General features: G+C 57.3%; 1 protein-coding gene across 1 annotated transcript; it reads right to left on the bottom strand.

Annotated features, from left to right (window-relative positions):
• Positions 1-1,220: 1,220 nt before the first annotated feature.
• On the bottom strand, positions 1,221-26,317 carry PXDC1 (PX domain containing 1). Its single transcript, XM_082413231.1, has 5 exons — positions 25,751-26,317; positions 13,209-13,300; positions 12,656-12,773; positions 5,657-5,768; positions 1,221-2,238 (listed from the first exon to the last, which is right to left on the bottom strand). The coding sequence occupies exons 1-5, from the start codon at positions 26,004-26,006 to the stop codon at positions 2,121-2,123; spliced, it is 696 nt and encodes a 231-aa protein (XP_082269357.1). The 5' UTR covers positions 26,007-26,317; the 3' UTR covers positions 1,221-2,120.
• Positions 26,318-26,452: the final 135 nt, after the last annotated feature.

Consider the following 26,452-nt stretch of genomic DNA (forward strand, 5'->3'; position numbering starts at 1 on the left):
CCAGCTGGAGGATGGAGGGCAGGGGATGCAGAGATGACGGTCCGCCCGCCAGGCCCTCCTACCCCAGCTCTCCCTCAGTGAGCCCGGCCAGCATCACCAAGCCCAAGCCCCAACAGCAGAACCACCTGGCTAAGCCCAATCCACACTGCCAACCCCAGAACTGTTCAGTCACTAAGTCTGGAGCTTGTATTAGGCTGCAGAAGCTAAGTGACATAAAGGCCAATTTCCTTCATAAAAGGAACTCCTACGTATCTTTCACATCTAAAAAAACTCCCACAAATCAATAGGCACCTTATTCTACAAATTCATTCTTATTCATGAGGAGTTTTGTGTGTGTTCAGATATATCCTTTGCTTCTTGTTTTGTGAAATACTTGAAACGACCTCAATTTCTATCAATAGAGGCCGTGGCATAGGCCCTGGTGGTGGGTATGACTTCTCTGGAAGAAAAGTTGGCGACATCTTTCAAGTGCGGGGACATAACAAATGGGTCTAGAAGATGTTTTTCCAGAAAAAAAAAAAAAAGCCAGAGAACACTCTGATGTGTTTTATAGGAAAACAAATATCCAAACATCTGAGATCTCACTGTGCATTGACTGGAAAGAGTGAAGCTTCTTGCATGAAAGCTGGGGGCGGGGTGTGGCTTGGAGAGCCAAGCTGGGCCATGAGGGGGTAACACAGCCCCCGTGAGCAGATGCGCTCAGGGAGCTGCCATCACTGCGGCCCCAGAGCTGGGGAGAAGTCCCCTGCAGAACGTAGGTAACGAGGAAAACCCAGGAATCAATGATTGGAACTTGGAAGGTGGTTAGCTGTGATCTATTCTAACCCTGCCAGGCAAGGGGCCCCGTCCTGTACAGACCTGAATTTTACCCCCAAGAGCAGAGGGCAACTGGTCGACCCCACTGGCCGCCTGACAGCCTGTTTGGAAGCAGGCTGCACCCAACCGAGCACAGCCGGGAGCAGAGGGGGATGCAAAGGCCACGGGGAGCCCATCTGCTGCGCAGCTGGGTTCCAGAAGGCTTCCCGTGGCTGCCAGCGAGGAGCATGGAGAAGGGGAAACCCTAACTCAAAAGAACACTCTGTTTACTTTCCAGTTTGGACAGATCATTCCCCAGGGCGAGAACAGCACATTTCCTAAAGGACAATGAGACGGGAGCGCTGGGGGCAGCCCGGAGGCGCAGCGTGTGGGGCAGGGATAACAAGAGCCACACCTGAAACCAATAAACGTAGAGTAATGTGTTTTATTTAATTAAAATAGATTAAAAAACAGACTGTGTAAAAGAATTAGGATTCTCAATAATTTACTATTATTTACACGAGAAATTCTGGTCGTTAGTATTCTCTGTGAGGAGATGAACACGCAGAGCCCAGACCCTCCCCGAAGGCAGAGGGAGGCTCGCTGGGGACACTCGGTGACCTCCCGATTCCCGTCCACTCAGGCGGATACGGCGAGTATATCACTGAGATCTTGGTGACCGGCAGGAAGGGGGACCCTCAGCTGCCCGGGGGCCACTGTGCTGTCACCCCTCGTAGGAGCCCAGGGGGGAACTCCTTCCTCTCGGGAGAATCGTCACCACGCAGAGTTCATCACACGGGCACCAGTCAGTGGTTCCCCTGTGCCCGCAGCCAAAACCCCATTCACGACCAACCTTCCGCAAACACTCCCTTGGCTGACGTGAAGCCCACAGTTTCTGGATAGAAGATAAAAAACAGGAATGGAAGCTGAACATCCTGGTTTCCAGGGAAATCCTGGATGACAGAACACACCCGCCTGTGTTGTCCAGAACTTGGTGGCTCACCAAGATGCCACGCAAAATGTTCTGTGCGCTTGTGGAGGGAGGGAACGTGGGGGGAGGAGCAGGTGTCCAGACCTGGCCCGGGATGTCCTGCAGGCACTTGTGGCCCCTCCAGGCGTGGAGGGGGCGTGTCCCGGGGATGCATACACAGGCCGCAAAGACCCCTAGAAGCAGCAGGGGCACCGGACCCCCGTAACCTGACTCCTGGTTGTCGGAGACTTGGGGTCTCCATGGGCGCGGGCGGCTGGGCAGGCCTGGTCCCTGGCATGATGGACTTCAGCGGAGCCACGGTCACCAGCTGGGGGAGGAGGGGCCCAGTGGAGACTCAGTCCAGAATGTCCGTCTCGAAAGGCACCAGGTGGTAATAGGACAGGTTGGTGACATAAGCTCCTGGGTCATCCCCATCCTCCAGCTCGGAGGCAAACTCACCGCCGTTCTCAAACCTGAAATGGGAAGGCAGAGGTGAGGCCGGGGCTGGCTCACTGACCCCCGGCCCCGCTGAAGTGGACAGAGGGCAGACGGTCACTGGCAGGAGGGTCTCTGGATCAAACAGCACGGAAGGGCTCTCCACCACACCGGCCCATACACCACCAGGCTGCGTGTGGAGCGAGTGTGGAAGGAACCGTGATTGCAAATTGATCAGTCACATGGGCCTGACTCCAAAGCCATCACAGCTTTGGTTTTCACTGCCTTAGAGACTGTGATTTACTCTCACTGACCAATATTGAGGCATCCATCCATCCATCCATCCATCCATCCATCCATCCATCCATCCACTCACACAGTGAGTATTTCTCTCTCCATCTGGGGATTATTCTGGGTCAGGCTCTGGGGACACAGAGTGGACCAGGCACAGGAACCTGCCACGTGCTGGGGCTGTGGACCATGGCAAAGACGGGTGAAGAAGGCCGTGTGGTCCCAGCTCCCAGCCTGACTGCTTCCTGGGCCACATGCACACACAACCAAGGAGGCAGGAGTCGTCCAGGGAGGAGCTGGGTGAGGGCAGAGGAGGTTAGCGGAGGGAAGGGTCCTTCATTTGGGTCCTGCGTTCAATGTGGGGCGTTACATGGCGCGCACGGGAAGAGCTCAAGGAAGGATTTGTGCCCCAAATGTGAGGTGACCTAAATATCTTCTCAACATGGATTCCCCAGGAATGGAAACCATTTCCACGCCCTGCCTAACCCAGCCTCGGCTTAAGCACACTTGCTTAAGCTGGAAAAAAAGGACTACAAACTTTAAAAGATGCCTCACAGAGAAAACAGTGCACGGAGGACCTTCTCCCCAGGAGGGGAAACAGATGCTGCCTGTACCTTTTCCATTGTCCCCAGCTAAGAACCAGTCCAAACAAAGGGGAGTGGCAGAGGGGGCGGACGCAGGCCCTGCCCAGGGCAGCGGAGAGGGCCTGGGGCCACCGAGCACACTGTCCACACTGCCCCTGCCCTGAGACCTCACAGGAGTTCAACCACAGCGGGAAGCCGGGCAGCGACGGGCAGGGCACGAGGCGCCCAAACCGCATAGCCGCCGGCCTGGCTACACTGGCTGGGGAGCCAGCCGGGATGGGGGAGGGGGAGGGCGGAGAGGTGCCCCCCACCACCGCCCAGCATCCGGGGCACGTGGGGTGGACGGGGTCCCAGGGAGGCCTGCCGCCTCTAAGTTGCAAGGGAGAAGTGGAGGAGGCGGCGATGGCAGCTTCGAAATCAGACAGGAAAGGCATGGAGGCGGGTTTCCCTCTAAGTCCATGCTGACGGGCGTGTGTGGAGATGCGTGGAGCCCTGCGTCCGTGCAGGCAGCGAGGCCAAACGGGGCCCTTAGGTGCAGGGAAAGGCTCCGGGCAGGTGAGGGACGGGCCCGGTGGCGGCCACGACACAGCCCTGCCCAGCAGCTTCCTGCCCCTGCTACCCCTCCTGCCCTCGGATCCCCTGAGAACTGGGGAAGGAAGGGGACCTGGGATGCTCGGCCGAGTCCAGGGTCCCCATCAGCCCCCGTGGTCCCCAGCGGGCCTGGCAAATCCCCCTGCTTCTAACCAGTGAGGACAGGGTCGGGGCTCGCCCCAGGCCTGGGCAGAATCTCCCGGAGCCTGGCAACCCCTCCAGCCAACCAGGGGGTCACAAGGCAGAGGCCCAGCCGTCCCGCTCTCACACCGCCACCAGGCACACACACTTGGTCCCTGAGTGCAGGGGGGTCTCTGGTCTGAGTACTGTAGCTGCTCTCCCCCAGGGACAGTGTGGGGACCGACAGGTCCTAACAGCGGGCCTGGCAGCGTTGATCCACAGCCTTGGGGCCACACAGTCGCTGTCGAGGACCACTGAGGACAGCTGTGGCCAGGAGAGGCTTCTCTCTGTGACCTCCTGCCCCTGGAGTGTTCAGACAGACCCTCCTGAGAGACAGACGGCAGCAGACCATCACTGCGGGGCTGCCCGAGGTCAGGCACCTGGAGAAATGCCCGGCAAGCCCAAGTTCCCTGGAGACGCTCCCGGGCCGCTCAGAGGCCGACATCTCCTTGTTAAGCTATCCTGGGATCGCAGAGGTTTCCCCGTGATCTTTCTCTCCCACCAACCCGGCGCTGCAGATTGAGGGTGGGTCGCCCTGGCCACGCAGAGCCCCGGGCTGGCTGGAAAAGTGACATTACAGCCCTTGCTTTCTCTCCATGTTTCTCCTCCAAAACGATTCATGGTTGAACTTCCTTCTCAGAGCTGGCCTCATGCCAGGGGCAGAGGGCCTCTCGGGGCCTCTCAGAGCCAGAAAGGGTCCCTGGGATGCAGAGCCAGGGCCAGGACCCTGCAGCCCCTGGTGGTCCACCAACCACTCCACCAGGACAGGCCCGGCCAGAAGCTCCTCGCATGAAGCAGAACCTCCTTCCGTCACCGTGTAATCCACGTCAGCAGACGCTCGGACCCACGATGCCAGCTCCGAGTTGGCTCGGGGGACCCTCGGGCTGGGAGCTGTCTGCACACACACGGTGCGTACGACGTGCGCGGTCCCGGCTGAGCGTGAGGCATGGTGGCAGTTGGGTCGGTCCTGGTCCGCTTTCACGTGGGGCTGACGGGGTGCGGAGGGACCCCTGGACTCTGAGAGGCCCCCTGGTTCCGGGCTTGTGCCGGTCAAGTGCCCGCGGGAGATCCTGCGCTTCCAGAGCTGCCTGGGGATCCCAGAGTCAGGCGTCCACTCTTGTCACCTGAGCCTTCAGGAGACCCTGCGAGAGCACGGCGGTCCCTCCCGGGGCGAAGAGGAGCCAGGAGACGGGAACGAACCCCCTGAGCTCACACAGCAGGACAGCCCCGGGCGTGAACCCCCTGAGCTCACACAGCAGGACAGCCCCGGGCGTGAACCCCCTGAGCTCCCACAGCAAGGAGAGCCCCGGGCGTGGCCTGGACCGTCACCAGGGCCGGGTCCTGCCCGATAATCCCGAGACGGCTGGCAGCGCCCGAGGTGGCTCTCCTAGAGCCCCCATCGTGGTCCAAGTTCTGTCGCCCGAGGAAGGAAGAACGGAGGGCAGGGGGTCTTCAGCTGCCCGCCTCCTCTAAGCCGACGCATCCTCCCCCGCTCAGGGCAGGCCCGTGAGCCACAGAAGCCACCTGGGAGGCGACGAGAGGCCAACATGCAGCTGACGCCCACTCCCCCCCCACCCCAGGAGACCGGGCCCCCATGAGGAGGCTCGTGGCCCCGGACCCCCCAGGGCCCAGCACAGCCCAGACCTGAAGCCAGGCAACTCCTCCTGAATGCCCCCCCTCCCCACTGCCAGCCGCATGGTCAAACTCTGTCCCCTTCCTAGAGCCCCGAGTGGGCAGGGAACCTGGCCCGGGCGCTGGCTGACAGCTCGGGACCTCGTGTGTAAAACGACACTCGAATCAGTGCACTTACAGGTGCTCCGAGGGGTCCACAGCTGCGTGCTGGTCTTTTCCGTTTGGTATACTGTGGTCAATAACGATTGTTTCCGTATTTGCTAAGCAAAATCCATTGGACCTCATGATTTCTGAAAGCGAAAGCAGTAAGGGAAATATTCAGAAGGGGATCAGATTTTGAAGTTTTGAGGTCTGGGGCTCACACTGATCTCCTCACAGCCCCCTCCTCCTGCTGCACCCCCTCCTTTCCCACACTTTAGAGGATGCTCCGCCGCCCAGACCCAGGGGCCACACCTGCCGACCCTACACCAGTCAAGAGGGGCATCTCTCCCCCGCAGAAAGGCGCTCTGGCAGTCCGAGCGCTCTCGCCATACGCCCCCGCTGTGGGTTTGAAGCTGGAGCAGAAAGAGGCTGGGTTTCGGGCCAAGACGACTGCACACGACGTGGGCTCTGCCCAGGTCACCCGATCTCTCTAAGCTCTCACCTGTGTCTCAGGTGAGGATAACACGGCCCAGGGTCGCCGTGAGGATTCAGCGCGATCTGTGTGCGTTTTCAAGCAAACGGGTGGCTTCACCTTTTACTTCATATAATCCTACGTAGAAACTGACTTCTCACCAACAAGCACAATTCGGGGTAATTTTAAAAGGGCAACAAAGAGATCGTCTTTGTGTGTCTACATTGGCTGTGTGGTTAGATTCCAAGTGCAAAGTCTGGTGCCCACCAGCTCTAGAAGGGGAGGGGGGATGGGGAAGCCCGGGCATCGGTGGTGGTGGTGGTGGCGGGGTTGTGGGTGTGTGTGTGTGTGGGTGTGTGTGTGTGCGCGTGTGTGCGGAGGCGTGGGCAGCTGAAACAGCACCGGGCTGGGAGCTGGGACTCCACGGCACAGCCCAGCAGGGAAACCCCGAGATACTGGACGCAGTGTCCTAACTGGAAATTTCAAAACTGTCCTGGATGATCTCCAAGGACCCTTCCAGCTCTAAGAGCCTATTAGCTCCCAGGCTCCATCACATCATCTGGTCCATTTAAACGTAAGTGCACTTGACTCCCTTCTCCGACCTGGGGAAGCTCTTATTGACATTTCCCGGGGACTGTGCGTCCTTCCCTTCCCTCAGTGGATCACAGACTCCCCAAGGATAGACCTGGAGGGTCACCAGGGCTCCCGCTCCCCGTGTGCTGTCTCACCCCCAACCTCAGCCCCCGGTCATCGAGCTCTGCCCTCAGGGCCGCGTTTGTCCCGTCAAATCAGGGCCTTCACTTACCTCACCTTAAAAACGTGCTTCAAACAGACTCTAAGCTCCTGCCGGGTTCTCACATCCAATAATCACCATCTTCCCACTCGGGGCCTGATGCACGGAAACGGCTCAAAACAGCCCTTCCTCTGGCCCTGGCACAGGCCACAAGGATGTCCCATGCTGCCCCGTCTCATTGGGCACCTGATGCTATTGTTGTTTGCGGGGTTGTTTTATTGCTTACATCTTACCATAATTTAGATTATTTTATCCCCATGTACAGATTTGCTTTTTTTTAATAAGTCAAACTGTAACTTCCTATTTACTTTTCATCTTTCTGGGTATTTGATTCTCAGTTCTTTGAATTTCTCTCTACGTGAAGACACTTAGGGAAACTACACAAAAAAAAAGAAGAAAAAAAAGTAGAAGATTTCCTCCTTACCTCTGCCCCCCAGGATAAAATGACTATTCATCAATCGGATTTGCCAAGTAATGGCTAAAATTTCCAACTGACTTTCTGGAGAAGTGACAGCGCTCGTTTCACCGGCCTTTCGAGGTCGGTCACACTCCACGTGGCATCAGCACGTGGCTCTTTCCCGACCTCCTCTCCCCGGCTGAGCCCACCCGGAGCCCACCCGCCTCGGACAGCCTGTAAGTCATGAGAAGGAGCTGAAAACCAGCGAAAAGTCAGTGCTTGGAACCTCTGGGGTCAACTACACCACCAGGTGCAAAAAGAGCACGAAGATGTTGACCAAAGCCTGAGTGAGCTGACAGACACTGCAGAGGACGACACCCCGACAAGAGAGACTAAGGTCCCCCTGCTGCACGATTTAAAACGCACAACGGCACAGAACCACTTTCTTTACTGCTTTTATTAACTGACTCAAACCTGTCCCAGGAAGCACGTAAAACCTCAGGGACCTCAGGACAGCCAGCTGAGAGCCCCCAGATCCTCTCTCCCACCGCCTCCCAAGGGAATTTGGAGGGGAGGCCCCTACAAGTGAAAACAAACGTCAGTGCTGCAAAACATTTGTGAATGTCGCCAGGAGTCACCTTGTATAGGAACTTCCTAGTCTTTCTTAAATGTGACATTTGGAGCTCTAGAAAGTGGAATCTAGAAAATGGAACCAGCCCCCCAAACAAATTTGTTACAAATCATTCCTTAATTGTCTGTGCAGAGAAGCCAATTGTCTGCAAGGCCAGCTGGGCCCTCCAGGAAACTCCACTTCTGCCACTTACGCGTGGGAAGCAGGTTACTCCTTGCTTAGCTTTTTAGTCTGTAAAATGGGAATAACAGTATCCAGCTATCCTAAGGGGCACAGGTGTGGATTAAATGAGACGGTTTTTATAAGAATCTAACAAATGCTGGGGCTCGTAAATGGTAATTATTGTTCCAAATGTCCTCATATCTGTTGGGTCACCCAAATAAAAAGAACCAAAGGAAATGTTACGCTTACTGAAAAACTTCAGCATCTGAAGCCTACCTTCAAATATACTGAAAATGGGAATTTCTTAGAAGTCAGCTTAGTACCTACAGCCAAAATCACTGGTCCATTTAATGACTTTAATCACATACATGGCCAGTTCCATGAAATAGTTCCTTTTCAAGCCATTTTTTTGCATACAGAATTTTTTTCACATGAAGAAGAGTCCTGCTTTGCCATTTCTTATTTCTTAAAACTTTTTCGGAGCTAATTTTAGAATTACGGAAAAGTTGCAAAAACAGTATAGAGCTTTCACAGATTGCTCAGCAGCTTGTCCTTTGGTTAACATTTTACATAACCATGGTACGACAAGCAAATCCAGGAAATGAACATCGGCACAATACTCTAAACTAAAACCTCCTGCGTTTGAGTTTCACCCATGTCCCTCTGTCTGTCCTGGGCCCGGCCCGGATCCCTCGGGGCAGGAAGAGGCGGTGGTTCAGCCTCCTATGATCCCTGACGGCCTCGAGGGCCTCGGTCTTGCCTCATCTCTCCTGGCTGCAACACTTGGGACGCGGGCTGGTGAGTCTTTCATTGACTGTGCCTCAATTTGCCTGGCGCTTCTGTGCTTGGACAGAGGTGGACGGTCCGGCAGGAAACTGCAGGGACGCTGCTTCCCTCGGGCATCAGATCAGGAGTGCGATGCCCACAGGCCTTACTTATTCCTGGGATGTCGTCTGGATCTCTCGGGTCAGGAGGTTTTCTCCAAAATGAGGGTACTATCTCTCTCTGTGTAGTTAAGAACTATCCTGGTGGAGATGCAAGGGCAAATCCTGCTTCTCCTTAAACTTTCACCCACTAATCTCAGCCTCTACCTGTGGTCATTCCTGCAACAATGACCAGTGTCTGGCTGGTGGTGATTTGCTATTTTTTTACTTGCAGCCCTGTTTTCACAGGCCCCATATGCCACCATAACTCAGTTCATTAATTCATCTATTCTTTTTTTTCTGCGGACAGTCTCAGCCCTGAAAGCATTCACACGCTCTCTGATCCCCTTTCCTATTTTACTTTCAATGTCTCCAGCAACGGAACAAAACCCAAAGCCATGCCTTTTCATTAATTGGAGACCAGGACTCTCCCCATGTGGTGAAAATTAAGGTTAAGACCGTACAGATGCCTGGTTACTAAAAACTGAAATTATATTTCCAGCCTTCCCAAACCTGAGTACTATGATGTTGGGGGCCAATATCAATTAATCCAAGCAGCCAGACCAAGGCTGAGGATTATGCTTTCTTTTAAGCTGCACAGACACGGCCATGGTGTAGAAAACTAAATTTAAGTTTTCCTAGACTTGGTAATAAACTTTTAGATTAACACGAGATGAAGAATGTTTAAGGTTGCATTGGTCCAAAGCATCACCTAAGAGGCCAGAGCACTCGCCGGAATCGTGGCCCCGGGGGCGGCTGGTTCTCACACCATGGGCGTCTGGCGCCATCTAGTGGAGCCCCTGACCCCTAGCCGGTCAACCTAGAGGTCACCGCAGGAAGCCTGAGGGTGGGCCAAGGTCAGGGCTGTCCGCCACGGCACCACCTCCCAGGAAGCCACATCAGAGGCTTGAGAAGGTGCTGAGAAGTCTGGGGGAGGGGGTGACAGCGGGCACGGCCGTTTCCATGCACGAGTGGAATTTAGCTGGACAGGAGTGGACGTGGACGGCAGGGCTTGTGGGGAGGGAGGAGACAGGGCCCAGCCAGCAGGAGGCCCAGGGCCTGGAGCAGAGGGGTCGACGGTGACATGGAAAGCCAGAGTGACCACAGCCTGACATGCCCAGGATGACAAGAAATTCATAAATGAATGAGCCAGGAAGTCAGGTCCGGGTGGCCCATGTCAGTACTGAGGACACATCCCGGGGAGAGGCTGGGCTGCTGGAGCCTCGGCCCTCGGGGCGCCCGGCTCTGCGGGTCCTGAGGCCCAGCGCCTGGGGGCTCCCGAGTCCATACGCAGCGCAAATATGGGCCCAGACGGAGGAGCAGGGCTTGCCCACACGGGACCAGGCCCTCTGGGGCTGGCAGCGCTCCTGTAAGGAACGGTTCCATTAGAAGTGTTTCTGAATTTGCCACATCCTTGTCTCAGTATCCTTACTTCCTCGCTCAGTGCACAACGAAAGCACGTCTCACACGCCGTGGGAACTCCCCCGCCCAGCCCCACGCTCCTTTACACGGGAAACATGCGCTCAGGCAGAGGGAGAGCCAGCGAGGTTGGGGGCGAAGATCAGAGGGAGAACCCCTTCGACTGATTAGAGCGGACGGGGAGGAGGGACCCCCAGGCATGGGAGACACTCAGCTCTGGAAGGGGCGACCCCGCCAGCTTCCCGCGCAGGGCTGCCTTCAGGCCGTGGTCTTGGCACGAGGCTTCAGGCTCTCTGCAGCTGACTTGTGATAGCTGTTTACCAACCCCACTGTCAGGCAGCCCTGTGTCACCAAGTGTTCCGTGCTGAGCCGCGGTGGCTGCAGGGACTGCCCCCTGCGATGTCCCCAGGACCTGGGCTCCCGGCCTGCACGGGGAGGCCAAGGCCCTGCCTTCCCAGACCCGCGTGCCAGGCCTCCTGGGCTCGTGGGCAGGAGGGACCCCAAACCTCTGTCCTCAGTCCTCGAAACAACACAATAACATAGTTAAAACCCCGACGTGGGACCCCAGCGCTACCCCTGTTCAATCCTGTCTCCTTCCTTTCAGCACGTTGGGGTAAACCTGGGTCGTGCGTTTACCCGAATCAGCAATAAAGACAAGGCACTAAGAGGCTGGGGACGCCAGGTTGTCGCCATCAGAAGCACCTGTATGCAGCGCCGGCTGTCCCTCTCACGCGCTGGGGCCTTTGGGGTCAACCTGCGCCTGCCACCAACCCCAGGCCCTGAAAGGATTCTGCGGCTCTCGGTTCTCCTGTTTGCGCAAAACAGAAAGAAATAAAGCAAGATGGAGATGCCAGTGCTGGGGCTCTTCCGTGCAAGACTAAAGGGCAGAGGTGCCCACGCTCCAGGTGACAGCACACGGAGCCCGACACGCTCTGAAGCCTCTCTGAGCCTTGGACACTGGGGTCCCCGGACATCCGGTCAGGAGGGATGACCGCCATTTTCACCCTCCTGTAGAGAAGGTTCTGGACGCCAGGCGCTAGCTAAGAAGGGGCCCCCAGCCCGCTGCTCATCTTCCTAAGGACACACACGAAGCTCTCCTGGGAAGATGACAAAGGTGGCAGACACGCAAACCCAGGCCGAATCCTGTCCTGCTCACACATGGTCACAGCGAAAAGCAACTTTTCCGTCCCGGGTTCCCAGAACCTGCCAGCCCCGTCCGCCTCGCCCCAGCACACAATTAAGGAATCTCATCCTTGCCGTGGTACATCACTCAGTAAGGACACTTTTATACCAGTGACGTCAGCCGTCACCCCAACGTGCCCCCTCCATCTTCCCATCACTGGGACCCAGTTCCTTTTCAGGTGACGGCTCTGGGCTCAGGTCCCCTCACCTGCTGACTCTTCCCCATCACCTCCCTCTGAGTCCCCCTCCTCCACTCCCTCCTCTTTCCTTCCTTCCACTCAGAACTCAGGTGCTGGACACAGGGACCCACCCCCACCTCCCCTCACATCAAGGTGGCCTGTGGGATGTCACCGCTGGCTGAGCTGTATCCCCTCTGCGCCCGGCAAACGCCCACACAACCTCACTCAGGCCAGACAAGTTGCCTGGGGAAGCCCGGTACCTGAGACTTCCAGGACGGACCTCTTCTCCTACAAAATGCCCCTCAGAGGCTTTGCCAACAGCACTGCAAAAACAGAGTCTAATGTTGTAACCACACGTGCGGCCCAGATCTGAGGAAGCTGCCACCGGGCTGAACCCAGGCTTCCCTCGCTCCCCCCTGACCCGCAGGACGGCTGGCCATCCCCTCTTAGCGCTGCTGACATTTGCCAGAAGGCTCAACCCAGCGTCCACGCTAAGGAGACCTACACCGTGTGTCCCTTTCTGTGCCCCCGCCCTAAAGCCAAGAACAAAGTCAGTGTTGCGCTAGGTGGACTCTTATTTTTGCAGGCTGGATGACGCATTCCAGTAATTCACTTCAAAATGCCTCACTGATGCTTTCATCATAGACCATTTAAGTACGTTCCCATTTATACGCCAGGTAACTCGCTTTGGAAGTAGGAAGAGTGTAAACTGCAGGTCAGTAGGTAGAAACACACCGTTTCCTAAAAATCGGGCAACGGGCCCTCCCCTGCTCCTTCCATCCTTCTGTTGGGCTGTCTTTCTGGGTCCCAAGGCGGGAGGTGTGTCCAGCACGTGGACAGTGGGCTGGGAAGGTTTCTGGTGGCCCTGTGGCTCTCACCTGATATTTTCACCGGACTTTGAAAGCTGGGTTGAATTTTATGGACGTTGTCATTTTTTAACACCTGATCCAGGGGAGATCTTTCAAAGAAGGTGAGCACAACTTCTGACCTGGAATACTGGGAAGAAACACGTTCATTCCTAGACATTTTCCTCCCGCGAGGCAGCCCGTCTGACGCTGGTGGCCCCGCACTGCTCAGACTGCGGGACTGAGCGCAGACGGGGCCGCTTCCCCACTCACCTGTCAGGTGCTCCGGCGGCTCGAGGCCCACAGGAGGGGGACAGTGGGAACAGTTCGCGCCTGGTCTGCGCCAGCGTTCACGCGCGTCCGTCTCCCCTCACTTTCCAGTAAACCGCGAGCCCGTCACTTCCGCTTCCTCCCCAGGGAGAAAGCACCGGAGCCCCCAGAGCCCAAGGAGCCTTCCCTCCCTGGGCTTACACCTGACCCCACCTGACGCTTCCAGGAAGCGCGCCCCGGCCCCGACCGTCCGCCCGCACCCACCTTGCACACCCACCTTGCACACCCACCTTGCGCACCCACCTTGCACACCCACCTTGCGTGGCATGCTGATGACGGCCTTGAGCAGCTTCTCCACTTCGTTAAGCCTGGTCTCGATGTCGTGGGCGTCCTTTATGGCGACCAGCCCTGGGATTGAGACAGAAACGCCTCCGTCAGAAAAACAGACCAAGAAGTGTGCTCCCGAATTAAATACAGGACAACAGGCATCCCGCGACGGGGACGCCACCCCGGCGTCGCCCTCCACGAAAGACACCTGGGAAGTTTACTCGGCCTCACGTGGGCGCAGCCCTGCCCTGAAAGCCCGGCTCTCAACCTCGTTTTAAGTTTCAACGACCCAATGAGTGATTAACGCGTGTGCTGCAGTGGACGCCGTCCGTCTGAAAGCCACAGGGAGACCATCAGAGGCCTCTCCGAGCGGGTCGCTCCATCCACACCCTGGACAAGGCCAGAGCTCAGCCCCCGCCAGCGTGGTGGCCGTAGCTGGGGGAGGCTGGACCCACCAGCCCCCAATGACACAGCTGAGATGACCACAGGCCCCCTGGAAACGGAGCCTATGTTTAGACAAGTCATTTAGATACCGGCTTTGGAAGGGAAAAAAATCACATCTTTACCCAGAGAAAACCAGCGTGGGCATGACTCAGCACCTTCCAGGAATCGGCTTCTACCCGCGTTCCGGTTACCGGAAGTCTCGACTGGCTACTAAAAAGTGCAGTATTCTGTCTCTAAAACACGAGAGCTAGAGGCACGGAGACTCGGGGTGCGTTTCTGCCTTCCTTTGAGCAGTGCAGAGCACAGACCTTCCCAGCACAGCTTCTACACATCAGCTTCCCAGGGATGGAGCAAGTCAGATTCCCAAGGGCATTTCACGTGACCCAGGATGTTGGTCCCGGCGAGCTACGACCAAACCCCAGAGGCTGAAATCCCAGAACTATTTTCAGTCACTGAATCCCAGTTTTCAGAAGTTCTGGTTTTGTTTTACAGGTGAAAGGGTTGTTCATTTTGCAGGCAGCTCACTAAGTCCACGTAGTGTTAAAATTAACCTCCTAAACTACGTGATTGAAATTAAGAGGCCCCAGAACACGTGGTCCATGGAAACCAGGGGCGCCCCAGACATAGGGCGAGGGCACTTCTGAAGACCTGGGCTGAGCAGGGGGTCCCTCGCATTAGCAGGGGTCAGGAATGTCCAGTCAAGGCCAGGAATTGGTCCCTGGACTTCCTGGAGCACAGGCCGGGTGCACCTTCACCTGGCCACCCGGGGGCCTGCCTCTCAGTGGGCTATCTGCCCACCCCACCTCAAGCCACACGGGCCCAGGCAGCCAGCCAAAGACCCCAAGCCTCGGTCCACACAGCCTGCGCCGGCAACCTCAGCACGACTCCCCAGCCGTCGCCGGAGAGAGGGTCCCGGGCCACCTCCTCCCCTCTCACCTAGGCTGCCTGGCCCACCCACCACCCTGCAGGCTGGGGGCAGCGAGAAGGGAGAAGGAAAACACCAGGGTGCCAGAGTCTCAGCCCTGAGTTCCTTGTTTAGAATTACACACACACACACACACGCACACACTTACACACACCCCTCTGTGACCTCTTGCTTGCTATGGACAAGTCTACAGAGGAAAAGAGGGACTCTGAAAAGTTGTTTTTAGAGACAGGACAATTATGTAAATCATCCCCACAAAAAGCTTCTTTATTCTAAAACAAGCAAAACTACTGTCATGTTTCAATTTTTATTACATCTAGCACACTGGTGTTAAATCACTCGAGTTTATGACACGGTAGTTGTGTTTTTGTATTCTGTAAGGACAATTTATAGGATTAGCCTCTTGTCTGGTCAATGCATATAACATATTTATACCCATTTTCTAGGACTTAAAGCATGTTTAGCCCACGGTTGGGTTTATAACCACCAAGGGTACCATTCAGTCAAATAAATACATTCTGCTCTATGCTGATCTTCTTTTAGGGTTGCCAGAATTAGCAAGTAAAAAGCAGGACATCTAGTTCAAGGTGCGTTTCAGATAAACCATGAATAATGCAATAGTATGGATAGACACACTAAAAAATTATTCAGTGTTTATCTGAAACTCAAACTTACTTGGCGTCCTGTACTTTATCTGGCAACCCTATCTTCTTGGTGACCTGCTTTCCAGAATGAAGCAGAGAAAGGCAAGAAGTACCTGGTCAGGCCTCTGGGAACATGTAAGTGTTTAGGCTCAGCGCACAGACCCTGAGGATCCCAGCCTCACCCACCTCACCAGCTCCGTTGCTCTGTGACTACCACATCCTCATCCCAACCCCGAGGAACGGGTCCAAGCCACCAAAATATGGCCCCCACGCCCACAGCACTGCCGCTGGGGGACCCATTCCCACTGGCCTTCCCCCATCTCCAGGCTCGAGTGGGAAAATCCCAGCATCCCTTAAAGGCCGCGTGGGACACGCCTTCGGCTCTGTGAAGCCCCCCACCCACCAGGCGGGACTCGGTCTGCTCTGAGCTCTGGGAGAGCTCCATCCACCCCACCTCTGCAGCACTCACCGCTCTGCAGCAGACCTGCTCCCTCCGCTGTGGCCTCCCCCAGCCCACCTGGGAAGCTGAGTGTAGGAGGTGCCCACGGTCAGCTGTCAGCACAGGGCCTGGCACTGACACTGACACCCACAGGGGATTCACTGGTCGCTGGCCGTTTGTTGATGGAATAAAGTTGCACAAGAGAACAGAGTCAAGGACAAGTTATATCTGTGTGTGTCCACCAGCCTATGCGTGCCAACTGCATCCCATGCTTCTCGGCGTCACCCCAGCCGGATCCCGGCCAGCAGGCTCAAGGTCACAGGCCTCACAGGGGAGCTGCCCAAGACCAAGGTGGCATCAAACCCACTGAGTTGCCGGCCACCCTGTTTGGTTCTATCTGTGGAAGCTGCAACCTTATCGCTGCCTTTCACCTGCCTTTATGCTTCTGAGGAGAAGCCAAATGGTGCTCTCTGGAAATGAAAACATGCTTCAAAACAAGAGGGGCTGAAAACATTTCAATGGCGAAAGAACATGCTGGAATCCCTCCTGCAAGAACATAGTGACAGGGGATGGTTTTTCAAGCTTTGGCTTTTGGTTCGGGGCCCTTCTTCATAATTTATTTCCCCGTGGCATAGTGGCTTCTGGGTGACAACCAAGGCGAACGGGATCAGCGTTCCCACGGTGTGTCCTCCTTTCCCCAAGGAAACCCGTCCACGTGAATGACAAGGACACTCACCTCTTCCCTGGGGAGGGAATCAACGGTGGAGACTCGTGAAGCTATGGATTCAGCTGGGCTGACTGGCATCCACCTACGGGCGGCCCCCAAGGCTACCTGGGCCCCACAGAGCCCCTCCCTCACCCCACATCAGGGCAGGAAGGGGTCACCACTGGCTACGGGGCTTCCAATGGCCTGGCCCTCTTCAAACGCCAGCACCCACATTTCCCGCCTCTCCTGGGCCTGGAAATCACCCTCCTTCAGTTGTTTTAAAGGTGTTTCCCATTAAACAGGGAGGTGTACTAAATGCGGAAGGAAAACATTCAAACAAACCCAAAACAGTGCAGAAATGAAATAAATCTTCCTTTAAAATTTCATGTCTCAAAACCCACTGAGGTCCGCCCCCATCAGGTTTCTCAAGTTCACAACTGTTGGAAGCCGAGACACCTGCTGGCAACACCCAAGACCAGGATCAATTCTCAAAATGACACGGCACGAGGCGTGGGTGTGAGCAGAGCCGACATCTGGGGCCTCTGTTATTGCCCGGGACAGACGGCGTACGGAGACCCCCAGCGACGTACAGGCAGTCGGGGGGCTTTCTGTTCTACCTGCTGTATTCTTCCTTCGTGCCCCAAGAGCTTTGGCTTTTGATGACCGCCAGAGCTTTTCCAAATGTCACTTGTTTACAGTAACTATTTTAAATTTCACTTTCAAAAATGTGCTTACGTACAATAATTTAGGATTATCTAGAACTTTTAGGTTTTGTATTCCAAATATTGTTGACTGAACGAAAACTGTGGGGATCTTGTTTGACTCAGTTTTACTATCTGAGATCGTGATTCTAAAAACTTCAAGCAGATAAAATGGTTGTAAATTTGCAGTTGGACAGAAAAACTCAGACCCCCCACCTTGGTTATGAGGCTGCCGTTCCAGGGCCGGCCAGCAGGAGGCGCCAGCAGTCCATGGAAGGCTCGGGACGCAGTCCAGCGAGGACGGAGGGAAGGGATGCGGTCCACCTGCCACACCCAAGTTCTAAGGAAACTGACTCAGAAGACTTCACAGCCCCAGGAAATTTTCTAATTTCTGATAAAGCATCATCACTAATATAATCTCAATTTTTAAAAATTTCATTCTACACAATTTGTGAGGTGAGAAATTTATCCAGATATAGCCCAAAACTGTCAAAAATTTGAAACCATAAGATTGATAACACGACTACGTAAATTTCAGTATGTCATTTCACATCCCTTTGGGGGTTGAAATTCAGCCTTGAGCAGCCAGGGTACCCCTTCTGTCTAAACTAGTTTACCCTTGAAAATGGAGAACTCCAAACGAGCTTCTGTCAGTTCCAGGGTTAGGTCTTTATACAAACACAAACACCGGACTCATTCTCGGAACCCAAACCGAACCCAAACTGTATCAGCACAAAGGTCAGGCTGAGAGAGCAGACACAGACCAGTGTCCTAACCTCAGACACCTGGTCCCACGTCCTACTTCCGTGGGTGGAGGCTTCGAACTGAACATCTCTGGTGACCGTCCCAGCCTCCAGGGACAGACCCAGGGCTGAATCTGGCTGACCGCCTTCTGCCGCTGTAATTCTGGGAGTGAAGACAGAGGCTTCTCGGGTCAATTGGAAAGGAGTGTCCGTTACCCAGAGGATGCTGGTCCCTTAAGAGGAGACTCCCACGGCAGACCCCAGGGAAAAAGCTTCTGTGATGTGGACTTTCCAACTGAGCCAAAGAAGGCATAGTTCAAAAGTCCATCCACGCAGAGCCCAGAGAAGCAGACGGCTCGGGCAAGGTGAGGAAGGCACTGTCACGAGATATATATTCTTTAAACGCTGAGCATCATTCAAATTTTGGAAATAAAATATTTCAAAATTTCCAGGAAAATCCTCAATGATTACTTCCCAAATACTTGTTCTCTAAATAGGTAGTCAACATAAAACCAGCAAGGACTCACACTCAGCGATGAGCTTGAGAGCGTAACCGAGGGGGTTATCCTCTGCTGAACTCAGGCATCGCGACGCGGCCCTCGCTCCCTGGGAACCCGTGGCGACTCTGACCTCACAGGCTCCATCCATGGGGGTCCCACCCTCTGCCCCCATGCCCAGCCCGCTGCACACAAGGCTCGGTCCTGCCCCCATCGCCCTCCCCAGGCCCAGTGATGCCCAAGGCGACACTGATGGACAGGAACTTCTCCCCGCCGGCTCGCCAAGGACGAGAAGCAGGCAGGGCAGGGAAAGCAGGCAGAGGAGAAAGAAGAGCAGAGACAAGATAACGGGTCCGGAGGCCCCGGGAAGGGCCTGCGGTAAGACTTCTGTCCTCCGCTTCTTCCCAGGCCTGTGAGATGCCCGCCTCGCACCACCTCCCTCCCCCAGTCCCTCCTTCTCCGGCTGCCTCGCTCTTCTCCCACCACAAGCAGAATTCCTTACTAAGCTTCAGACTCAACACGGCTAAGGAGTCACTCACTCCGCCTTAGTCTGCCTTAAAACTTGGAAGGAATTTAGGGAATAAACACCAGCCGTCCCAGGCTCTCAAAACAGGAAGCACTCAATCCCGAAGGGGGCACCAGGGCGACAAGACCTGCCTCCACATGCTGGCCAGGATGATGGACACAGGGAGGTGTCACCAGGAAAACCCAGCAGGGAACCTGCCTCTCCAGGCAGGAGGCCCGAGGAGGGAGCAGCGCAGGGGTGAGGGCGAGAGCGGCGCGGGAGGGCTGAGACAAGCCTTACACACCCCTGGGGGCCAAGGGGGGCCCGGCTCTCCACCCAGGCTCTGCCCCCGTGGCAGCTCTATTTCTCATAGAAAATACACAGAGAGCATCTGCCCCGGAAAACTGCCCCCGAGCCTGACCCACGCCAAGCACCAAATCCCAATTTCTGGACCAGCAAAGCCCACTGAGGTATCGGGGTGACCCCCTCCCCGGGCTCTCAGGCGCCATCGCCGTCCCCACCTCCCTAGGACGGGAGGCTGGAGGCCACACCCGGGGGCTGGCACCGCATCCCCACCGGGAGGGCTCTGGGTGAGGGGACGCCGCCTATCCAGGGCAAAGGGCAGAAGCTCTGCAGCACACGGTGCTCACACGTCCAGCAGGGCTGTCGCGGCTTCAGCGCTCACAGCGGCCGGCCATGCAATGCCACCCCTGCCAGCTTCTCAATCCTGCAGCAGTGGCTTGAGCTGAACCACCTGCCTGAAGTCACGTGGGAGGGAGCAGGAGACAGAGCCCGAAACTGCATCCTCACCTGCCTGGTCCCAAAGCCGGTGCTCGGTGCTTTCGGCCGCTTAGCCCAACCTCCTCCCGCCTTGACCTCGTGTCCCCAGGCGGGTCAGCCAGTCTCGCAGGGCCTGGATTTTCCCCTGCAGGAAGCGGGCGGGTTCTGGTGGCAAGCAGGCACCGTAGTAAGAGCCTTAATCCCACGTCCGCTCCTTCCCTCCCCCCACCCTCGGTCCAAATGCTGCTCGTCGTGTTTCCTGCTGACTGTAAGTCACACACCAGCAGAGGACGACGGAGGTGCCTCTTCCTCAACGTGCAGCACGACCTGCAGTGTAAGTCGGCAATGGAGCAGGGCGGTCGTGTTCACCAGCAGGACTCACGTCGGGGCGGGAGGAGCGGGGCCCCGTGGGGTCTGCCTGGAGGACAGCGTCGCGGCACATGGTCTGTGCTTCTGTGTGACACAGGACACGTCCTGTCTGTGCTGCCACGGTTCAAGGGAGCCCAGGCCCGACCAGAAGAGAAAGGCGCCCGGCCCTTCTCCTCGGCCCCCTCCCTGCCCCCGTCATGGGGAGGATTTGGATCCAGGGCCCGGCAGTGGCGGTGGCGGTGGGGGGAAGCTTCTCAGGCCCGTTCAGGGACACGGGGACCATCTTTTCGGTGGTGATGACCGAAAAGGCTGGTGGATGTCTACTGTCACCCAAGGAAGTGAAAGTGAACAGAAACACCAATAAAAACGATTTCAGTGGGACAACGTCAACCCCTGGTAACGCCACGTCCTCACTCGCTGTCCCCTATCGACTCTGCTGACGGCCGCTGCCCCTGCAGGACGCCCTGCACCAAGGGGCCGGGCCTGGGGCGCCCGTGGTCGCCTGTGGGGCTCATCACTCCCGGCCAGCTCTCCGCAGCCCCGCCCTGCAGCTCCACACCGAGCCTCACGGAGTGGGCACACCGACCCAACGCTGCTTCGTACCTCAGTGGCTTTGCTGCCACCTTTCGCTGCACGCCCACCTTCCCTAGCTTTGACTGCTCCCGACCAGAAACACCTCCTGCCGTTTGGAAAAGTGTGTATAAAAACACACAGCGGAGGCACACCAGGCCCAGACTTGTTTTAAAAAGAGAAAAGGACGGCGTCCCTGGGGGCCAGCCTGAGGGCAGCCAGATGCTACCAGCGGGTCCCGGTGCTGAGATGCAGAACCAAGCTTCCCCTTGGAGATCCGGTGGGAAGTAAGCGAGGCCTAGAAGCTCCAGAACGAACAACCTCTGTGAGATTCTGGCCGCTCCTTCTCTGACTGGGCGTTAGCCTGAGTCACCTGGGCCCACGGCACGGCCTGAGCTCTGACGGATGAGACCAGGGGACCACGGAGCACGCCGTCACTTACGGAGGAAGGAGAGTCCGGACAGGGAACTCGGAACAAAGCCTGAGCGACAGCAGGGTGCGGGTCTGGGAAAGAAACATAAAACCTTAGGAAGAGAGGAGACAGCCGGCTCCCGGGAGGCGGACGGTGCCAGCACCAGACCCGGGCAGACGGCAGAGCCCGGCAGCCCTATATATGGAAGAGATTCAAAAATAGGTCTGTGAATCAGAGAGATCACCGAAAATGCCCTAGAGAAGTGAAAACTGCCCCTCTCCCCATTAGAAGGGGCAGGACCCCCTCCAGGGAAGCCATGCATGGGGGCTGGGCTGTGAGGGGGGAGGACAGGAAGGACCCCAGCCCACTGCAGGGCCCGTCAGGCCGGACAGAGGCGGCCTCTGTCCCCCTGACCTGCTGCCCCGACCTGTGGGCGGCCTCTGCTCTTTTTCAGCCACTTTCACTAAGAAAGGAAACTCGGGGCTCTGCAGTTCACCCCCAGACCAGACGGCGATCTACCCCCGCCTGTTTCGGGGAAGCGCAGAGCTTCCCCCCGTCCACGTGAGGGCAGGGCCTGGGAGCAGAGCGCTGTCCCCTGGAGCCGTGGGGAGGCGGGGTGTCCCGGCTGGCGGACCTGCGCCCAGGCCTCTCTGGTTGGTGCCGGACGCCTTCGCCTCTGCTCCTCCACCTCACGTCTAACAGAAGGTCTATGAAGACGCAGGCAGATCCACGTCCCCGGTGACGGGGTGAACAGACGTTACCCCAGCACCACGCACAGGATCTCAAGGAGGGGCCTTATTTGGAGAAAACGCTAAATACCGTGTTCAAAGCTGGGCCCTCCGTCAGCTCCCCCTGCGGACTTTCTGCATCGCCCAAGGCTCCCCACACCCACATCTGGTCTCTCCGCAGACCCTGCACTCTCCCTCCTAGATGCGTCCATGCTTGACCACTTCTCACACCTTCCCGGTCTCCCCGGCTCCCCCTGGTCCTTCTCCAGCCATGATCAGCACAGCGGCCAGAGTGCCCTTCACACCAGGTCGCTCCCGTTCCAAGCTCTCCACCTCCGACAAGAGCCCCACGCGGAGCGTGGTTTGCCCACTCCCTACCCCTGATCTCCCACTGCTTCCACCCCCTTCTCTCCCCTCCAACCACAACGGCCCCCTCAGGACTCCGGGCCACCGGGCACACGCCGGCCCCAAAGCCTTTGCACTTGCTCTGGCCACTGCCTGGAAGCTATTCCCCAGGCACCCACATCGCTTCCTCCCCACTTCCTCCCAGTCTCTCCTCACAGGTCACTTCCTTCGAGCCCTTCTGGACCAGCCCATCTGAAAGTGAACCCCTCCCTGCCCCTGCAAGTCACAGCTCCTCTCCTTCCTCCCTTTTCTTTTCTTCTGAAGGTGTAGAACCTTCTAACATTTTTTTTTAACTTATCTTGTTTATTATTGGATTTCCCCCACCCCGAATATAGAATCATGAGGGCAGGGTTTGTCTGTTTTGTTCACTGCTGCATCCCCAGCACCTAGAAGATGTTGGTGCAGGGGAGGCATCTGGTAGATACTTGCTGAGTGAATATAAAACCAAAGTGTTGATTTGACAGTAATCAGGGATCAAAGGTCACCTGACTACTTTGGAAATAGAATCTGTTTCTACAGTGATGACTTCATAAGGCCTAAAACGGGTGTTATTTTTAAAAAAGGATCAAAATAATCCAAGAGCCCCAAACAGTCATTGGGGAAATTCTTCATGCTTGTCTTTTAAAGTGTGAACCTTCCCAGACGAGAGACGTAACAGGCAAGAGACCTTGCCACATCTGGTCAGGAGCCCTGAACCATGCTAAGTATTATGTAAAGGGGATTTAAGGCAAAGACTCGGCCACACCTGTGTCAGAGTGTGGAAAGAGCAGAAGGAGACACCTTGGTCCCCCAGAGATAATATGCGCGGAAAGCAGCTACCTCCCTCCCCCAGGCAGGGGGACAAGAAAGGAAGGACGGGTGTATCAGATCCAGACGCAGAAGAGCATAAGGTGAGAGGCCAAGATGCCAAGGAAAAGGATAGAAGAAGCAAGACTAGTCCTGAGGGTGGCCTCGCCCAAACAGAAGACCAGAGAGGTGGGCTAGTGAGCCCCGTGCCACCACTCCACGCAGGGGTTTAAACATCTCTGCGCACGTGTCACCAGGAAACGTACACGTTCCACGGACAGACAGCCAAGGCTAGCACCAGTGTGTGTGCGGAATCAAGGAACAGTACTCTCTGCACAGAAACACTCTCCCACTGCAGTAGTCCAGGGACCAAGACAAAGCGCTCAGCATCCCCTTCACTGCACGCAGAGTCAAAGATGCAAGTCGGACCCAAGGCTTTCCCACCCTCTGGAGGTGTTCAGTCCTACATTTACAAGAGCTACCAGCCTACTGCCAGCACGAGCTCTCAAACCTAGACTTGCAAAGCTTTTTAAAGAGATGAGCGGCCCAATGTAACCAAGCCCAGAAATATGCAATAGATTTAAACTGAGGGAATCTGATGGGAATTACACTGAGAAGACCTGGCATCTCTAAAACAGCACACACATCTGGATGCCTTCTGTGTGTACGGTTTGTATGTCCAGACGATCTGTTTGTGCAAATAGTAAATCCACCTGGAAATAAGGTGAACTCTTCTTTTGCATTATGGCGATGTATTTTACTTGGCAAACAACTTCCCTGGACTTTCCTTCCTTCTAAGGAAGGAAAAGGCCTTCCCTTGGGTGTACAACAAACTCAGGTGGTGCTGGGGGAGGGGTCAGCTTGCCTCCAGGAAGAGAACCAGGAACCAGAGGGTTAATGTCGCCTCTCCTCCGGCCCCGGGGCCTCCACCTCCTCTCCTCCAAGGGTGCTGAGCTGGCCTTGCAGGAGGCCCTCTGGCCAGGACTCCAGCCGAGAAGACGTTCCCACAGTCCATCGTGGGCTGTTCGAAAGGCCTTCACACCCAACCTGGTCCTCATCTGACTGCCCCCCCGCATGCCCCCCACCAAGCCTAATACCCATTTCTTGCTGATTTTTCTCCCTTGAGACACTTGAAAGCAGCTATCACACCCCTTCTGCGCCTTGTTTTCTCCCTGGCGGTCACCCTCTTCCTGTCTCCTTGCGGATGGCCCACCCTGTGGAGGCACTCAGTGCACTGACACCTCGCAAACCCAGAACCAACCAGGCACAACCTGCACGGGGGGGGGGGGGTGCAGAGCCCAGGGCGCGCGCGTGCACAGCGCAGCCTAACCCTCCTGCTCCCGCAAGGTGGTTTCCTCCCCAGATCCCAAGGCGACCGAAGCTCCGCCCTCCTCCCCACCTTCTGTGACCCTCACCAGAAGCCGCTGAGGGTGACAACAAAAGCCACATTTGTGGAGGGCTTACTACTGCTGGACACTGAGCGTGCACTCCAGTCCGCACAAGAAAAGTGAGTGTCAGGTCCTCTGTTACAGGGGCGGAGCCACGTGGGGAGCCTGGAGTCCCAGCTGAGCTGGGTCCTCTGACAGAGTGAGACCTGGAGGGCAGGCGGGGGGCAGAAGGGAGGGCAGGGGGAGGGCATGGGGGAGGGCAGGGGGAGGGCAGAAGAGCGGGGGGGGGGAGGGTATGGGGGGAGGGCAGGCCCTCCACCAGCTCTCAGGGGCTCCTGTTTGTTTATGGCCCGCCTTGTTCCAGAAAGGATGTAAGTCACTGAATAAACAGCTGTTCCTTCATCTAAGCTTTCCGGATTTGGGCATCCATTTGATAAATTAAAAATATAACAACACACACACCCAAACAGTAGATCAAGGTAAACTGCTGCCATGCTTGAAATAATACTAAACTCCCTCCAGAACAGCCATCAAAGTGAGACTCTGGGGAGCAGGGCCTGCAAACTTGCTGGCTTTGGGAGCCTTTCCAAGTGACGCGTCTGCCCGAGAATGTGTCATGAGAATGAGCTAATTATCCATATAATTCACACACTGGGGTGGGAGCTGTCCCGGGAGGGGGGGCGTGGGGCGGAGTGGAGATTATCCCAAGACCTCAGGCAGATGGGCAGCTTCAGTAAATGCCCCCAAAAGGGCCCCAGGGATCTGCTTAGAGGAAGGCGCTGGGAAGTGTCTCAGCGCTGCAGGTGGTCACGCGTGTGTGTGGGAGGGGGCAGGGGGGACCCCAGTCCTCGCGCCTCGGCTTCAGCCTCTCGCTTCCTCTGCGCGGCCTCCAAAGTCCAGCCCGCGGGCCAAGGAGAGGAAACGGGAAGCCACGCAGTCCCTGCGAGCCAGGAAAGTCACAAGGCCGGGGAGGAGGCCTCCGGGCTCATCAAACTCGAATACGGACCCACCCTGGTGGCCCCTCCCGAGGAGGGACGGAGGCCGCGTGGCACCTCGCACTCGGGCTGTCGGTCACCGGGGACAAGAGGCGCGGCCCTGCCGGGTGAGGCCTCGGAGGGGGCTGCCAGACACGACGTGGCCCCAGCTGGACGCTGTCCTTAACTCTTCCCAAACGTTCCCCCAGCCTCTCCGGCCGCGGCCGCGGAGGGGGTCGCAGGGGCCGCCCTACACTGGCGCTGGCCCGCCTTGGGGACGGTCAGGACGCCCGTCTGGCCGGCCTCGGGCCCCGTGCGCCGACTCCTGCGCTCCCGCCACTGCACTTCACCGCCCGGGGGCGGGAGGAGGTCTGAGGGTCCCTGTCCCGTGCCGGGGCCGGGATGTCGCCATCCCCGCTTAATAACCGCTCCTGGGCCCCCCTCCCTGCACCCCCCTCCCTGCATTTCAAAGGAGCCCCCCCGCCCCCCTGCCCCCAGGCCAGGCCCGCGCCCACCTTCGCGCAGCGGCGCGAGCGCCAGCTCGGGCCGGTCCTCGGGGAAGGCGTCGCGGAGGCGCTGCCACAGGCGGCCCAGGTCGGCCAGGCTGCGGTGCAGGTAGAGCACGCTGCGGTCCGACCACTCGGTGCGTATCTCGAAGAACTCCTCCTCGTCGCCGCGCCGGCTGACGATGAGCCGGCGGATGCCGTTCACCCAGCAGCCCCGCACGAACATGTTCACGAGCGACGTGCCCTCAAACACCGCCGAGGCCATGCCGCGGGCCGAGCATGCCCCGGCCGGCAGGGGGCGCGCCCGCCCGGGCCTGGGTCGGCGGGGAGTCCGTCTGGAGCCGGGGTGTCTGTCCGGGGCCGGGGTCCGTCCGAGGTCTGTCCAGAGCCGGACAGATCCAGGATCTGTCCGGAGCCGGCGCTGGTCGGGGGCCTGCCCGGCGCCGGGGTCTGTCCGGAGTCGGGCGGGGCCTGTCCGGGGTCGGCCCGGCCTCCGCGCGCTCTCCGGGATGGCGCGGCGAAGAGCCGGGGGGCCGGCCGAGCGGCGGCTTATAAGGCGCTTCCCTTCGCGGGCGGCGCGGTCGCCGACGTCGAGGCCGCGGCCGCGTCCGCCTTCCCCGCCTCCGGGCGAGAGGACGCGCCAAGCGGAGGTGGGGGGGGCCTGGCCTCAGCACCCCGCGCCGCCTCCCGAGCCCGCGCTGCTGGGGCCGC

The sequence above is a fragment of the Balaenoptera physalus genome, assembly GCF_965194825.1.
Source record: "Balaenoptera physalus genome assembly, chromosome: 11".
Taxonomy (NCBI): Eukaryota; Metazoa; Chordata; class Mammalia; order Artiodactyla; family Balaenopteridae; genus Balaenoptera; species Balaenoptera physalus.